The sequence below is a fragment of the Rhinolophus hipposideros genome (genome assembly GCF_964194185.1).
Source record: "Rhinolophus hipposideros genome assembly, chromosome: 16".
Taxonomy (NCBI): Eukaryota; Metazoa; Chordata; class Mammalia; order Chiroptera; family Rhinolophidae; genus Rhinolophus; species Rhinolophus hipposideros.
This window is the reverse complement of record NC_138062.1, coordinates 27,782,310-27,800,071: the sequence shown is the minus strand read 5'-3', so window position 1 is coordinate 27,800,071 and position 17,762 is coordinate 27,782,310. Positions and strand designations below refer to the sequence as shown.

The window sequence follows — 17,762 nt, the reverse complement described above, 5'->3', positions numbered from 1 at the left end:
TCCTAGGTCCCTATTTACTGGGACTTAGAGAAGTTAACTATTGTCACTGTGCCTTAATTTCCCACACTTAAAATGGGGATAATTATATGTACCTTATAGGTTTCTTATGAAAATTAAAAGATTTAGCATATGTAAAATTACTTGTGAGTGTCCCTTTCTTACTAAGACTATGGAAGAAGGAAGAAAAAATAGGTCAGGTGCCGAACTGAATGCTACTTAATTGCAATTTTATATACTATTTGAAATAGACTTTTAAATAACTGCTTAGTTTAAAGACCTCTGGTCTTTGGCATCACCTTAAATTCCTTTTATGTTCATGCCTTGACATTGTAGTGATCATTCCCAACAATCACTGTGAACCATCCAGGGGCAAGAGAAAAGGAGGCAAGAGGAAAAAGCAAAAGAAAAATAGCACATGTAAAAAAGCAAGGCGGGGAATGGGGAAATGACCGGAAAGAATGTATTATTGGAGGTTAGCTGGTTTTGCTATCATTGAGGTTGTTGGAGTGCTTTAAATGGGAAGAGGAGCCCCAAATGTAAGGTAAGAGGAATCTCCTCCCTTTCATTCATTTTCCCAGACTCCACTTGAATATGACTCTTACTGCTGATCAAGGGCAGTGCAGTGCAACAGAACATCTGTGCTGATGGGGCCGTTCTACAGCTGCCCGTGCAATAGGGTAGCCTGTGGCCAGATGTGGCTACTGAGTACTTGCAACATGGCTAGGACAAGTGGGGAACCGAGTGTTTAATTTTAATTAATTTAAATGAAAATGCGAATGTCCACAGATTCTACTGGACAGCCCAGCTCCAGAGCTGAGATTGGCAACTCTTCCTTAAAGGGGCAGAGAGTAAATAGTTCAGGCTTTGTGGGTCTCTTGCACCTAACTACTTAACTCTGTCACTGTAGTGTAAAAACAGCCATAGACAGTACTTAAATGGATGGGTTTGGCTGTGTTCCAGTAAGGCTTTATATACAAAAGTGGCTGAGAGTCAGGGCCCTGGTTTGCTGTCCCTGGCCCAGACTCTAGAGGGAAGAATGCGATGTACTTTAGAGCTAGAATCCCAGGGCTTGAATCCTGGCTTGCTAGCTCTGTGACCTTCAGCAAGGTACTCAACCTTTTGTGTATCAGTTCTCTTAGCAGAGCGTGCGTCCCTTACATGTTTGTGAAAAGGAGATAAGAATGATGCGTATAACACATGTCATACAATCATATGGGAAGATAAACATCAGTTCCCTTTTTCTATCCCTACTTTGGATCCCTAGAGATAATTCTTTCCTGTATCTTGCTCAACTCTAGATCACTTCTTTAGAACTTACGGTAAATAATGATTAAAGGTAACATATTTCATGTGTATGTCTTACCAGCTGTACTCTTTGAGAGTGTAAGAACCATATGTTAGTCCTCTCAGATAGCCCAGTCCCTAGCACTTGCCTTACAGCGAGTATGAGCACAGAGAATCGTAGTTGAAACAGTTTGCTTTGTATTACCTGGAGCTTGCCCAGCCAGTTAAGGCATTAAAGGATCCCCAGAGTAAGAGTCCAAGGCCTAAACCAATGGTTTTGATAATTGGGACAACAGCAATATTCCCTGTGGACGCAACGTAACAAAAGAAAGGTATCATTTCCAACCCAGAAAATACATGATAAATTGAATGAATTTTTATTTAAACTTCAACTGAAGTTTATGGGATTTGGGCCAATTTAGTAAAGTACAAGGCCTCATTTTTAAAATAACCACATTTTGGGGGGGGGACATTAAACTCATGGTTATGATTACTCGAAGAACTATGCTTAGTGCAAAATCCTACAAAAATAAAAGTAGAGTTCCCTGCCTAATTGCACCAATGTTCTTCATCCTAATGTAGGCCTCCAATCTCTGACTTCTGCAGTGGCCATCAATAAAATCGGTAGTGACCATCACCTTAGACTTGAGCCAGGGCCAACCACAAGTAGATAGATGTCTTTAGCCCATTATGACCCCAGACTTTGACTCACTGACTTCTGTTCTGGATTCCTGCATTCACTGCTTTGTGCTCTTGAGGGTGACTCAGGGCCCAAACTATGATTGCTTTATATATAGTTCTTAGCCCCTCAGCACTCTGGCCTCAGTCCAGCAATCTCCACTCGAAAGCTGTCTTCTTCTGGCTTCTGAGATGTTCTCATCTCCTAATTCCCTCCTGTTCCTCTTTTCAGCAATTTCTATGGCTGTTCTTTCTCATCATACCTTCCAGATTTAGGTACCCACTAAACATTTTCCCTAGAACACATTCCTCCTGTAGGTATATTCTTTTTTTGTTATTTGACTAATTTCATGATTTCAACTATCAGCTAGAGACACATGCTCCCAGCAATACAGGTCTAGCCTGGACCTTCTCCACAGTTGGAGTGCTATGTTTCAAGCTGCCGATAAGAGATCTCCAACTCCAACAAAGATGAAAGATCTCCAATAAGAGATCTCCAACAAACATGTCCCCCAATGTAGAAACATCAGGAACTTCCAACACAGAAGGTCCCAAGCTGAACTCTGAACTCATCATTTTTCTTTTTAGACATGTTCTTTTCCCCATTTTCCTCATACGTGACAATAATACCACCACCTTCCTAATCACCTATGATAAAACCCCTATATCATCACTGACTCCTCCCTTTTCTCTACTCCCAGATCCAATCAGTTACTTTGGTCTATAGGAACTACATCTGCAGCATATCTCAAATTAGACCCTTCCTCCACTGACTCCCAGTGGAACCTGCTGGGTCAATATAAATACTACAGGTGGTTATCAAGATCTGCAGGGATGGACGCTTTCTCTGTCCCCCTAGCCCAATCAGATAAACATAATCACAGTAAGGTACAAGTGAGGTATTATAATTTAAATTCTAGTGGAAATTTAGACATTAACTCTTTTGTCCTCCAACTCATGCACTGCACTAAATCATTTATTCTGCAGATATTCACATTAAGTGGGTACCCAATAAATTTTCAACATTTTAAAATTTATTTGCTTTTAATCAAATTACCTCTAAAGATCCTTGATACCTGGACTTCTCTTTGATAAAGAAAAGGAAGCTGTCCTGAGGTGTACTATATTAATGCCAGGAAAACATCTGTGATTGGCCAAGCTAAGGCATGATTTCTAGTTATATAATTTCAGGTATTGATAAGGCAACCAGGAGAAGATTTTTTGTTTGCTTTTGTTTGTCTGCCAGTGCTTTTGAAATGATAATGTATCTGTGCTCACTTTTAAAGAAAAATCCTAAAAATGATATTAGTAGAGACTACTATTTAATAAATATTTTCTGATAAACATGCTAGAGAAAGAAAGGCCAGAGCACTTAAACTTATATATGACTTATGGTTGAATAAGAGCTATTAAAGCATTTTTTGCTATAATTTTCAATCAAGGACCAAAAAAAAAGTCACTAAGAGGGAAGAGTCAGGGAATGCACCAAAAATATTTATGGAACATCTCAATGAAAGAAACTAAATTGTCAACTTCTAACATCTATGACTAAAGATTATTCAGAATTACTGTTTGTACTATTTCCTTCTATTATGAACCAGGGTTATTTTGATCATAGTATAAATCAATTAAAGTATTAAATGATAGTATTATATCATACATTACCTGTTGCCCAAATGCAGCCCCCAACCATTGCAAAAGGCCAAAACTTAGGGCAACGTAATATCAGATTGGCCATCAAGGCAACCAACCATATGGCAGCACAAAGTACCCACTGGAGAAACATCCCTGGTAATGAAAGAAATTGGTGTCAGTGGTTCAAACTGATTTGAGTAAATTAATACTTTTAGGAATATCAATGAGATGTTATAGGAATGGCCACAATTTATTGGATGCCTATATGCCAGGCACTTTGCACATTTAATATAATTCTTACAATTACTGTCCGTCATAATTAACCCGAGTTCAAACATAGAGGAAATGAATCTGAGATGAAGTAACTTGCCCAATTAGCTACTAGTTTGTAGAACTGGAATTTAAATGCAGGTTGTTTGATTTTAAAATTTGCTATACATAGTGCATTCCTGCTTAACACCTATAAGACAAACCAAATTGGCAAATATTGGCAAGACTAAATCTCTATATTTTTATTCAGATGCCATACCTAGTTCTGTCTCTCACCAAAAACATGGCATTAAGAACTTCAGAAGAGCACAACAACAGTGATCGAAACCTTTAGGGATCATTTATGCCACTTTCAGGATAAATATAAAGTCATTTATGGTCACATGAGGCCTCATACAGTTAGAGCTGAATGTCTGACGAGGCAGACATTTCAAACATGAGAATTAGCCTTCTAGGTGAGGGTTGCTCTCCTTTCTATGCTCTGGGTTGCCATTTGCCAGTTATCTGACAATCACATGGTGATGTGAGGTATATCTGTACCTTTGTACCAGCTAGGGTTTAGGGATCAAAAGGATAAGGAAAAAGTCAACATTGGAAGAAATCCTAAGGCAGGTACAACTCAGCATAGTACTTCTGACTCTAACTTTGGAAGATTTTTGCCTATTTCTGTGGAGGAGAGGGAAAAAATAGCTATTAACCTCTAAAACAAAAAAGTAGGATCATAAAGATGAAAGGGAATAAGTTCTTTTCACAAGTTCTTCATTTTATAAATGAGAAACTGAGAATAAAAGAGCTGATGAGATTTGCCCAGAATTGCACAGTTGTGAAACACCTAAAAGCCAGGTCTTCTACCCTTTAGTTTTAGGATTTTGGGTGCTTCTTTTAGTAGTTTCCATTCCTGTCGTAACTGCAAAGGAAAAGAAAGACTCTGGAGATAAAAGATTTGTAATTCTATTGTCTAAATTGTATCAAGACATTGAAATTGGGGAGATAACACAACTGTTTTCCTGCAGATGTTCACCATCACATCTCCAATTCCTTCTCCTGGCTTTAATATAAAAGGCAGGCAGATGAAAACAACTGTTGCTTCTTCCCTAAAATTCACATTAGAGCCAGTGACGTTATATTCCTAAAAATCACTGCATTATGCAAAATCATGCAATAAAAATGTTTCATAGAGCTTATGGGGAAAATGGGGCTAGGGCACGGCACAAAAATTCTTCAGCAGTGTATTAGAAAAAAAAAGATAGGAACCAAATAAAATTGTACAGTTTTATATTGATTAAATGGTTAAGAAATTCACAACCGCTACAATAGATATGGCACTTTAACTTGAAGAAGACCTGAAGTTTGCTTATGGAAGTGGGCATTGGAAGTGTTTCAGGTTGTGAGTTATTGTGAAGTTGGTAGATGAGAGTTCTAAAACCAGATAAGAATGAGTGTGTTGCTGAGGGAGCTGGTGGATATTTGAGGGGTATGTGTGAACGCATTTTGTGTGTTACTATGCATGTTTACCCATCTGGGGGCAGTTGTCTGTGTTCACTTAGTGTTTCGTCAGAGTCAAAACTGCCCGTAAGCAAACACAAAATTTGTGTTGTGCTCAAATTGTTCTCTATTATATCAATTGTGTTGGAAATTGGTGTTTGTGAAACAAGTGTTATTAGTATGGACTAACTTCCTTCTTTTGTGAACATAACAGATATGACTGAAAAGCTTGCCTAACAGAATCCATCATAGCTTCACCATGAAACACAACCTTGAGGTCATCCTATACTGATGAACTCTCAGATAGACTGGCATGGGCGTTATCAAATGATTTATTTTAAGCTCTATTCATTTGGTTCAACAAAATTTACTTTTGTAACCATCATTTTTTAAAGACCCCCCCCCAAAAAGAACTTCATATTTAAAATGATTTAAGGTTAACAATGCAGGAAAAATAATTACCATCACCAGTCTCATATTTTTTAAGTGGTACATAGTTTGAACCAAACAAAAGGATGGCTACAGAAGAGGAGATGAAACCAATGGTTAGGTCTGTTTCATTGCTGCTCATGGTTCCAGTGCCGCCTGAGAGCGAGCTGGTTCACATTAGACTTGAGGTACTTTTCAAGAGCTTCTGAAATAAAAGAAATAAAAATGAAACAATGAAGACGTTATGAATCTGTGAACAAATTGTGATTAATACATGATACTTATTGAGTTTTTCAAAAGCCTGCTAAGCTTCCTTCTTCCAGATAAAGTGTTAGGGCATTATGAAATTAGATATTATATACACACTCCCAAGTTCATTCATTCATTGATTTTCATTTCTTTTTTTTTATCATAGAACCCCTTTTTGATCTGTAACCTACGATTGAAAAAAAAAAATGTCTTCAGAGCTTGAATGCCTAACTTCATCCAAGAGCTGGATACAGTTTTTATGATATTATAAAAAATATTCTCCCATGTAGGTAGATGAGTATAATGAAAAGATTTGTGGACTAGGACTCTGTTTGCCTCAATTGGTTTATGTGACAATCAAATGAGGGAGCATTTGCGAAGACTTTCAGAACTATCAGTGCCTTATAAGCAAAAGCTTTCATTGTGTTTCCAACATGAGCTCATGCACACATTTAGGTGGAATTGCTGCTACATCTCAGGATTCCCTAGAGGTGAACGCACTTTTCTTCATCCGTAGTTCCCCCCACAGTATGTATTAGTTTAAGTAGTTCATAAAAACCCTATATGTTTATGACGTTCAAAAAAACTGAACAGATAGAAGAATCTCCCAAAGATCTCTTCAAGAATCTCCTAAATCTCTTCAAGATTTAGATTCTTGAGGAATCTCTTCAGGCATCTCCTGGAGGCCAGGGTCAGCGGTGGTGTGTTGCATAGTTCTATAAGCCAGCCAGCAGAACAACAGGAGGTAGCTACTCAGCTACCTGTGCAATCCGGTGGCCACTAACCACGTATGGATCACTAGATTTTCATTTAAATTAGTTAAAATTAAAAAAAGAAAAATAATTCAGTTCCTCTGCCACACTAACTACATTTCAAGTGCTTCGTAGCCACATATAGCCAGTAGCTACCACACTGGACGGGGAAGATTTGGAACATTTCCATCATTGCAGGACGTTCTATTGGACAGCATTGCTAAGCTCATTAAAAAGTTTTGGTTCCCCTATAAAACCATAAATACTCAAGAGCCAGACATTTTTTTATAAGATAACATTTGGAAAATGCTACTGAACACAAGTCACCTTTTCCGTTATATAAACTACTTGAGAAAAAAATAACTCAAAAGACTCATTTTACTACAGGAGGCAACCCGAGTCTTCCCACAATGCCGTCTTGAATTTATATTTTGCATATTGACCTTTTGGTTCACTTCACCATGTAAGCCCTCTGAAATGCTCCTGAGGATAACCCAGTCTTTTCTTTCCTCCAAATTTAATGTTACAATGATAACTTCTTGTGGATACGTATTGAATATACATCTGAAATCACCTTTCCTTGTTATTTTACAATGATAAACATTTACTTAAAAGGTGTTTCATTTTTCCATGTATTTTCCCCATTGCTTTTGCATTACCGAGAATATTAAATAAACAACTACCTACAATATATGTTCTTTGGCATTATTATGGATAATTTAAGTGAAAATAAGGATAACTTCAAAATGGCTGGATCAATTTTAGTAAGAAAAATATCTATTTGAAATTGTGTGTGCTTTCTTAAGAAACAAAACAAAACAGCAACCAAAACACTGCTGGTAAGACAGCATCCTTCACTGGGATGAAGTGCAGAAAGAGACTCTGAGTCATATTTAAACACTGGCATAGTAACATTATTACAATAAAATAATAATAGTTTTACTGTTAGGTGACAAGCAAGTTTTAGCCTTGCAATGGCTTACATGAGCTGTATTGCTTAAGGGTCAAGCATGGAGGTGGATTGTTGCTAACATAACACAGTTGCAATAGGTCACAGGATTAGGAGGTGCCTGGAAAGGATATCATGGGACTAAAAAGAGATACAATTGGGTGCTAGCTGAGAAACCAATTTTTTTCTCAATTTAATTAAAACAAGCAAAGCGAATAAACAAAATCTTTATAAGCGCATTGATAAGAGAATGTAACCTTCAAAAGTGGCAAATTATTTTAGTGAAAAGATGGCTCTCTTAAAGGTTATTGACAGCCCTAAACCTCCCAGATTTCAGCCCATTGAAAGAATAATTTGAAGTGCTAATCAGAGTGCAGGAACTGCATTTGGACAGCTGAATGAACATTAATTAGTGTTACTTCACTTAAAGTTATTTCGTGCAATACATATGCAAATAAATAAAGTTTATTGCATACAGCTCTGGCACATTTCAGAAAGCATGTGATGTTACTTTAGTGTGGGTGGGCAATCTTTACCATCTTTAAGGAAGAGGCTACCTCTTTCTAAATCAACTAAATTTTTGTGGAAAAGAAAAGCAATATCACGTTAGCACATTATTCTCATTTCTTCTGAGCGCAAATCTGTTAACAAATTACTGTTTCAAACTACTTTTAAGTAAACTTTAAATTAATATAAAGTCGTTTTTAATGTTTACTTTTAACTGTCCACTGATATTTTATTAAACTGTATTTATTCATTTTTGTTCTAGTGCTTGTTTCATGTATCAGTAAATACCTTTCCTCTAAATTTCTCCTAACAATTTAAACTCCTATGCAGTCTTTTCTGTTGGTATTTGCTGTTTTCTCATCAATACTGCTCGTTCCACTTGAAATAAGATTTCACTTTTAACTTCATGTTAATTTTCTCAAATCTGGCAAGCTCTGTCAGTGTCTTGGCTAAAATTAGCAGTGCTTGAACGTACTTATTCTGAGCCTTAATTTTTCTTTTTAATCATGAGCACGTTTTGAAAAATCGTGAGCAAAGCTACTTGGTGCCCTCTAAGTGGCTGTACTCACTGCGCTCCGGGCTGGTGGCTGAAACTCTCACCTGCTCAGCACGGTGTGATTCGCCTACACAGCAATGCGGGTGCTGAGCTTACTCTGGTCTTACTCCTTCCACTACCAGGCGCCTCGCCAGCCTTTACTTTCTGCCAGGACAATTACCTGTGCACTTGGTGGGGGAGAAAGGAGGGGCCTTGCACCCAACGCTCCCAGGCCTCTTCCCTAGGCTCTTCCAGGCGGCCTGGCCAGCCTTTACTTCCTGCGGGGACAATGACCTATAGTAGTGGGAAGGGAAGGGAGGGCTTTAGGAAAAGAGATGTTAAGGCCTTTCCTAAGAGCAGCAGGTTGGCGAACACTGCCCTTCAGCTGCTGTGCAGGAGTGCAAAGCATGCATCTTATGGGTCTCTGAGGAGGATTCGCAGGCCGTTTGTCAGCCGACCAGCAAACTAGAAAGACTTTTGTGTATTTGGAGAAGTGATTGTTCAGGGAACTCCAAACATGTCACTCTCTCTAAATATCACAGAGGCAGGTATTAGTCATACTATTTATGGATAAAGCAAAAGGCTGAGGACTTCACACAGTTGTAAAAGACTATCTAAAACTGATTTTTCCCCCCACTGAGTATCAAGAAATTCATCTGAACCACTGATGTCACCGTCTCTCGTGACATCACAAGATATCACTTATAATCACTAATCCTTTATAAATGCCCCAGACCATTTATGTGTAAGTTTATTTAATATGTACTGAGTGCCATGTGAGAACATATATTCTAGGCTTCTCAAACTTGATTGCACATTACAATCACCAGGGGAGGTTTTTCGTTTTGTTTTCTAAATACTGATACCTGGACCCCACACTAGACCAATTGAAATAAAATCTCTTAAATGTATGGCTCAAGAATCGTTTACTTATAAAACCTCCTCCAGGTGATTCTAATGTGAAGCCAGTCTTGAGAATCACATTCTAAATCACTAGTTGTCAAATCATATTGATATAATTATAGTGATATAAGAATTACCTGGAGAAAAGGGTTAAAATGTCGTTTGCTGACCTCTTGACTTAGATTTTGAGATGCATGGCTCTCGTTCCTCACTATCTGATACGTAGCATATGGCTATTTAAATTTATATTAGAATTAAAAATTCAGTAGTGCACTTGCACTGGACACTTTCCAAGTGCTCAATAGGCCACACGTGCAGGTTTAGAACATTTCCATCATCGCAGACATTTCTGTTGAACAGCACTGTTCTAGATCGTTACCTCTACGGGTGCAGCATTGAGCTATACAGAGTCCAGCCTTCATGTTGGTTCCAGAACAGCAAGGGACACAGATATGAACAAATAAGTTCAGAAAGGGAAAGTGCTGGGTTCTCTCTTAGTCTAAGAGATCAAGGTAGGTTTCTTTTAGAAAGTGACATTTAACTGAGACAATCCAGTGGTTGGCAATGGTTCTGGAGTTAAAGGAAGGAGAAAACATAAGCACCGTCCAAAGATGAGGTGTCCTGGAAGGAAGTCCTGCTTTAAACATTACATTCGTAAACTATAGTGTATAAGCAGAGGAAAAGGTATAGTATCATGTCATTTAAAGAATTAAAGAAGCTAAGGCTTTTCACTATAGGGAAGGATTAAGCAGTTCAGAAAAAAATTTGAAGTTCCCCTTTCGTACATACTCAGATACACACATTCACACACAAATTCTCTCTCTGTCTTCCAGGAATATAGGGCATAAATACAACCTAGAATTATTTCACTTTGATTGCAAGAAACTGCAATGGTCAGGTGATTGGTTCTTGCTTCCGATTTACATTGAGAGACTGAGACCCCTCACTGTTGTGAATTCCCTAAAATTTAAAAATGAGTTGGGGGCTGAGTACAGCTTGAGGGCATTTATTATGGAATATTCCAGTCCTGTGCTTTTTATATTGTGCCACTGAGCCAGCCCAAATATGGACGATCATCTGCTTAAACTAAAATTTTTCTTTCAAATTGTTTCATGTGCATTAATGCCTAAACATAAAGGTCTGTACTGGAAAAGACTTGGCAGGTACTAGGAGATCCAGGTTAGTTTCACCTCTGTTTTCTTGTATGTAAAATGTCAATAATAAGATATGTGTACCTCACCCTTTTATGTTGTCAAAAGATATAATGTATATAAAATATCATTAGAACTTCTGGTTTCTGCTCTGACATTTGAAGATCTCAGAAGCTATTACTCCTGATACCACAAGAAGAAAATAGTAGACAAATTGAAAATTAGTAATTCTTCTTACATCTGCCAGAGAATTGAGGTCACAGTGTAACTGCATGTAAACTTCATTTCTTTAGCATGCGCTCTGCTTTAATGCAAGTTAGCTTTGTTTAGCCTGATAGAACTGTGACTCACTTGCATTCTTTCCCCCAGAACCTCCTAACTATACCTATACTATAGGTCCGCTCCTTTTAATTATTAAGTTCTTAGGACATTAGGTTCTGGTCTGTGTCAAACTCACTTAAGAATAAAGCTTCAGGTCCATCAATCATGACCAGGATACAATAATCAAGACTCAACCTAGAATAAAATTTTAGTTAAACAAAGGTAGCACTTTGGCCTCCGTTATGTTTTAGCTCCAGACTCATGAAACCAGAAGGGCCCCAGGGACCGCATCCCCTGGGAACCGCACAGAACATGCCATGACTGCCACCAGGACCTGGAGCCACGATCAATTGCTCCCTGCCTGAGCCCCGACCAATCAGTAGCGCCCACGACCCCAACTGTCATACTGTGTTTCCCCGAAAATAAGACCTAACTGGACAATCAGTTCCAATGTGTCTTTTGGAGCAAAAATTAAGACCTGGTCTTATAGTAAAATAAGACCTGGTATTATATTAATTATGTTATATTATATTATATTATATTTATTATATTATATTTATTATATTATATTAATTTATTATATATATTATATATATTCTATTCTATTCTATTATATCCGGTCTTATAGTAAAATAAGACCTGGTATTATATTTATTATATTATATTATATTATACTAATTATATAAGACTTGGTCTTATTTTACTATAAGATAGTAAAAAGATATTATAGTAAAATAAGACCAGGTCTTATATTAATATTAATATAATATTAATTTTTGCTCCAAAAGCCACATTAGAGTTGATTGTCCGGCTAGGTCTTATTTTCGGGGAAACACAGTAGTAACCATGGTAAATGATCTTTCCCTTATGTAACCTAGCTACTAGAGGCCAGCGGGAAGCCAGGTTTTCGAGAGCACTAGAGAGAGAGCAATTAGACAATTTGAGCCTCTTGTAGCTTTTCTGTCTCCTTCACACGAGGTGGAGGGAAAAAAATTGGTTAAGAAGCTCTTCTGAAGGTCACAGCCCAGGAATTCTAGCTCACTGAAAATGGAGATTTATTCATAAAGTTTTCCAATACCTTGTGACTGTGGTAAAAGGGCCCCAGCATAATAATAATGGATTACAGCTGAGACAACTGCAAGACACAGTTTTTAAGGACTTACTAAGAAAACCCTAAGACAAAAGAGAAGACAAAAGGAAATGAAAAGAAACTGAAGCCTGTGACACCTACAACCAGAGCAAATATTAAGCACAGCCAAACTCCTGGCTAGATTAACATAAAACCTCACACTAGAGGCCTATTTATCTCAGTTCTTATTATCCACTATATCACGTCTGGCTTCCAAAAAAAAAGTACAAGTTGTGCTAAAAGGCAAGAAAAAAATGCAATCTGGTAAGATAAAGTAAGCATCAAAACCAGAGGTAGGTATGGTAGAGATTTTGGAGTTATTAGACTGGGAATTTAAAATATCTATAACTAATATACTAAGTCCACATTTTTCTATTGGAAAATGTGGACAACATGCAAGAACCGATGTGTAATATAAGCAAAGAGATAAAAACTCTTAAGAATCAAAAGAAAATGCTAGAAAGCAAAAAACACTGTCCCAGAAATGAAGAATTCCTTTCACAGCTGAGAAATAATCAGTGAACCTGAAGATATGTCAATAAAGACTTCCTAAATTGAAATATAAAGAGAAAACAGAATTTAAAATAAAAGAAACAATATTCAAGAATGATGGAAAAACTACAAAAAGTATAACAGAATAGGTAATGGGAATACCAGAGAGAAAGGAGCAAAAGAAATATTTGAAGTAATAATGGCTGAGAATTTTCCAAAACTAATGACAGATACCGAACCACAGATACAGGAAGCTCAGAGAACACCAAACAGGACTTTTTTAAAAAAAATCTACACACAGGCATGTTGTGTTCAAATTTCAGAAAATCAGACAACGAAAAAAATATTGAAAGAAACCAGAGGAAAAAAGACACTTTACCTATAAAAAAGCAAGCACGAGGACCATGTCAGATTTCTCTTTGGAAACCATGAAAGTAGAAGTGAAATATTTAGAATGTTGAAAGAAAATCTACCAACTTAGAATTCTGTACCCAGCGTAATTATCCTTTAAAAGGGAAGGGGAAATAAAGGCTTTCTCAGGCAAACAAGAACTGAGGGAAATTTTCACCAGTAGACCTGCCTTAGAAGAAATGTTATAAGAAGTTCTCCACACAGAAGGAAAATGATATAGGGCAGAAACTTGATTGTACATGAAGAAAAGAAGAACATTAGAAAGGAATAAATGAAGGTTAAGAAAAAGATTGTTCCTATTCCTAATCGATCTAATAGATAACTTCAACATAACAGTAGCAACAATGTATTAGGTGATTATAGTTTATGGATAAGTGAATTGAGTGACAGCAATGTTATAAGGGATAGGAGGAAGGAATTGGGAATAGTCTATTATAAATTACCTGCACTACCTGTGCAAAGGTATAATGTTAATGAAAGTGGATTTAGATTAGTTGTAAATGTATCCTGAAAACTCAAGGGCAATTTCTAAAAAAAAAGAAAAGAAAAGAAAAGAAAGAAAAGAATTAAAAAGAAGTATAATTGGTATGCTAAGAAAAGAGAGAAAATAGAATCATGCAAAATATTACTTAAAATGAGAGAAAGGAGAAAAAGATGAGAAGGAACCCCCTCCCTACAGAAAAAAAAAAGAAAGAAGGAAAGAAAAAGAAAAAAAGAAACAAAGAACAAGAGCAACAAATGGAAATCGGTATATAGTATCAATAATCACTTTAAGTGTGAATGGTCTAAATATACTTATTAAAAGATAAAGACAGAGTTAATAAAATATAGAACCCAACTACCTGCTGTTTATGAAAAACCCACTTTAATGATAAAGACACAGATGAAAAGACACAGATGAAAAACCCACTTTAATGATAAAGACACAGATAATTTCAGGCAAGGCTGACTTTGTCTCAGAACAAGGATATCATGAGGGAAAAAGAGAGGCATTACATAATGATAAGGAGGTCAGCTCTTTAAGAAGACATTACAGTCCTGTGTGTGAACCTCACAATGGAGTGTCAAAATATACGAGGCAAAACCAGATAAAACCGAAAGGAGAAACACAAACTACTATTATAGTTGGATTCTTCAACACCCCTGCTAATAACTGACAGGTGCAGCAGGCGGAAAATCAGTAGGGATCTAGGTCAACTGACTGGCACCATCATCATCTGTATCTAATTGACAGTTATATAATATTTCATCCAAACACAGGTGACTAAACATTCTCCTCAAGCTCAAATAGAACATTAGCCAAGATAGACTACATTCTGGGCTATAAAACACATTGTAAGCAATTTAAAAGAATAGACATCATATAAAGTATGCTCTCAGACCACAATTAAACTAGAAATTAAACTAGAAATAACAGAAAGTTGGCTGAAAAATCCCCAAATATTGGAAATTTAAAAGCACACCACTAAATAACTCACGGATCAAAGAAGAGCTCTTAAAACAAAATGCGTTTCAAAGTAAATGAACATGAAAATACTACTCATCAAATTTATGAGATGCAGTGAAATCAATGCTTAGAGAAAAAAATTATAGCATAGAAATGACATATTAGAAAAGAAAGCTCTAAAACCAGTAATCTAAGTTTTGATATAAGAAAATAGAAACAGAAAAGCAAATTAAATCCAAAGTAAGCAGAAGAACAAAATAATAAAAGTTAGAGTAGAAATCAAGGAAATTGAAAATATGAAATCAATGGGGAAAAAACAATGAAACAAAAACACTCTTATTTGAAAAAATCAATAAAATCGACAAACCTCTAGATAGGCAGAGAGAGAGAGAGAGAGAGAGAGAGAGAGAGAGAGAGAGAGAGAGAGAAAGAAGAAGGAGGAGGAGGAGGAGGAGGAGGAGGAGGAGGAGGAGGAGAAGAAGAAGAAAGGAAGGAAAAGAGGAGGGAGAGAGGGAGGGAAGGTAGGAAGAAAGAAAAGGAAGGAAGGAAGGAAGGAAGGAAGGAAACAAGGAAGGAAACAAGGAAAGACATAAATTATCGTTATTAGAAATGAAAGAGCTACAGATCCCATAGGTATTAAAATTATAAAATGGAATGTTACAAACAACTCTATGCCCACACATATGACAACCTGGAAAAAATGGACCAATTCCTTGAAAGACAGTCTGCAAAAACTCACCCAATGAGGAAAAGACAATCTGAAAAGGCCTATATTAAAGAAGTTGAAACAATATTTAATAGCCTTCTAAAATAGAAAGCACCAGGACCAGATGAATTCACTGGCAACATCTACCAAACATTTAAAGAAGAAATTATACCGATTATCTATAATCTCTTCCAGAAAACAGAAATAGAGACACTTCCTAACTCATTCTATGAAGTCAGCATTACTCTAATACTAAAACCAGATAAAGATATTACAAGAAAATAAAACTGCAGACCAATATCCCCTCCTGAACATAGATGCTGAAATCCTCAACAAAATACTGGCAAATAGAAGCCAACAATGTGTAAAAAGAATTGTACACAATGACCAAATATGACTTATCCCAGGTATGTAAGGCTGGTACAACACTCAAAAATTAATTAATACAATCCATCAAATCAACTGCTAAAAAACAAAAATCACACAATCATATCAATTGATGCAGAAAAAGTATTTGACAAAATCCAACACCTATTCATAATTTTAAAAATGCTCAGCAAGCTAGGAATAGAGGGGAACTTCGTCAACTTGATAAATAACACCTACAAAAAATCTACAGCTAACATCATATTTAATGATAAGAAACTAAGATTAGGAACAAGACAAAGATGGCTCCTCTCACCACTGATTTTCAACACCATACTAGAAGTCCTAGCTAATACAATAAACCAGAAAAAGAAATAAAAGGTATACAGTTTGGGACGAAAGTCATAAAACTGTCTTAGTTCACAAATGATATGATTTTGTTTATAGTAAATCCGCCCCAAATGCCAAAAATAACTCCTGGCACTTATAAGCAATTAGTGCACAGCGTGGGGATACAAGGTTAATAATAAAAGTCAATTGTTTTCCTATATTCCAGGAATAAACAATAAAATTTAAAATTCAAAACACAGTAACATTAATATTAGCATTCGAAAAATGAAATATTTAGGTATAAATCTAACAAAATACAGGTATATCCATTTTCTGAATGTTTGAGTTATGTCACTTCACTATTACATACTACATTAGTATGGTACTAGGCCTCTTTTTTTTTGTAAAAGAAAAAATCCTTTTTGTATTTCTTTTGGTTTGTGAAAATAGATACTAATATAGTTCTTCCCCAAAACAAAGTGGTATAAAGCGAACTTTCAAAAAGTGGGGGATACTCTTCACCTTACACCCATTTAGGCATATGAAACTTTTCATAGAAACACTCTACTTTCAAATAAATCTGTATGAGGAAAACTATAAAATTATGATAAACAAAATCAAAGAACTAAATAAGCAGATATTCTATGTTCATGGATAGAAGGCAGTATTGTTAAGATGTCACTTCTTCCCAGTATGATCTGTAGATTCAATGCAATCTCAATGAGTATCCTAGAGAGTTACTCTGTCAATATTGACAAATAGAATCTAAAGTTTATATGGAAGATCAAAAGACTCAGAATAACCAACACGATACTGAAGAACAAAGAGAAATGAGACTACCCAACTTCAAAGCTTACTATTAAGTACAATAATCAAGACAATGTGACTTGGTGAAAGAATAGACACATAGATTGAGGGAACAGAATAAGAGCCCTTAAATGGACCCACATATACATAGTCAACTGTTCTTTGATAAAGGAGCAAAGGCAATTCAGTGGAGAAAGGATGTGCCTAGAGTCTCCACATCCAAGCCTTACTCACATGACTAGCAAGTTGGCGTTACTGCTGGTGGGCGCCTCAGTTCCTCTTCACATGGGCCTCACGATGGCACTGCTTGAGTGTTCTCATGATACGGTACAGCTTTCCCCAGAGGGAGAAATCCAAGCAGGTTGATGTGTCATCGTCTTTTATGACCTCGCATTTGAAGTCACACACCATCACTTCTGCAATATTCTCTTGGTCACACGGTTCATCCCTGATTCCGTGAGAAGAGGCTGCGTCATGGCATGGATATCGGGATTGTGGATCCCTGTGTGCTGTCCTGAAGGCTGCCTACCAGGGAAAAGAAAATCCCTGGAACAACATCCTTGCCTAGACCGAGGCACGGGGCCTCTAGCTCTTGTTAGATGCAGAGAAGTCACCAATGGGAACAGAACGTAGGTGCAGTTGCAGGAAGGTGGGGAGAGGTGGTGGTGGGAGCTTGTTTACATTCTCTTCTGAGTTTTTCCCTTGTTTCTCAATGAAACAGAAAACAAGATCATAGGTCAAGAATGAGGACCTGGAAGGAGGTTTTGGAGCTTCATAAGTATCTCAAGTTTTTCAGTATCTCTCAAGTGATGCAGTGGTCATTGTCATATTACTTTCTTGGTCATATTACGAAGGAGGAAAAAAAAAACCCTCTTTTTGATCACTGCTGTATTATAAGAGGCATAGCCTGAATCTTAGTAAATTGA

The 17,762-nt window shown here is 36.8% G+C and overlaps 1 protein-coding gene across 3 annotated transcripts in view; it reads right to left on the bottom strand.

Annotated features, from left to right (window-relative positions):
• Window positions 1-17,762, bottom strand: part of TMEM144 (transmembrane protein 144) — a 79,921-nt gene that overhangs the window by 37,032 nt on the left and 25,127 nt on the right. For 2 of the 3 annotated variants that reach the window (XR_013995204.1, XM_081077574.1), the window contains exons 2-4: window positions 5,815-5,986; window positions 3,628-3,750; window positions 1,490-1,589 (exon numbers count right to left, since the gene is read on the bottom strand). Coding sequence is in view for 1 of the 3 variants with exons in the window: in XM_081077574.1 (XP_080933700.1) it covers window positions 1,490-1,589; window positions 3,628-3,750; window positions 5,815-5,923 (332 nt within the window). In the remaining 2 variants the exon portion in view is untranslated. The remainder of the gene's footprint in view (window positions 1-1,489; window positions 1,590-3,627; window positions 3,751-5,814; window positions 5,987-17,762) is intronic. The other variant, XR_013995205.1, reaches the window with a different exon arrangement.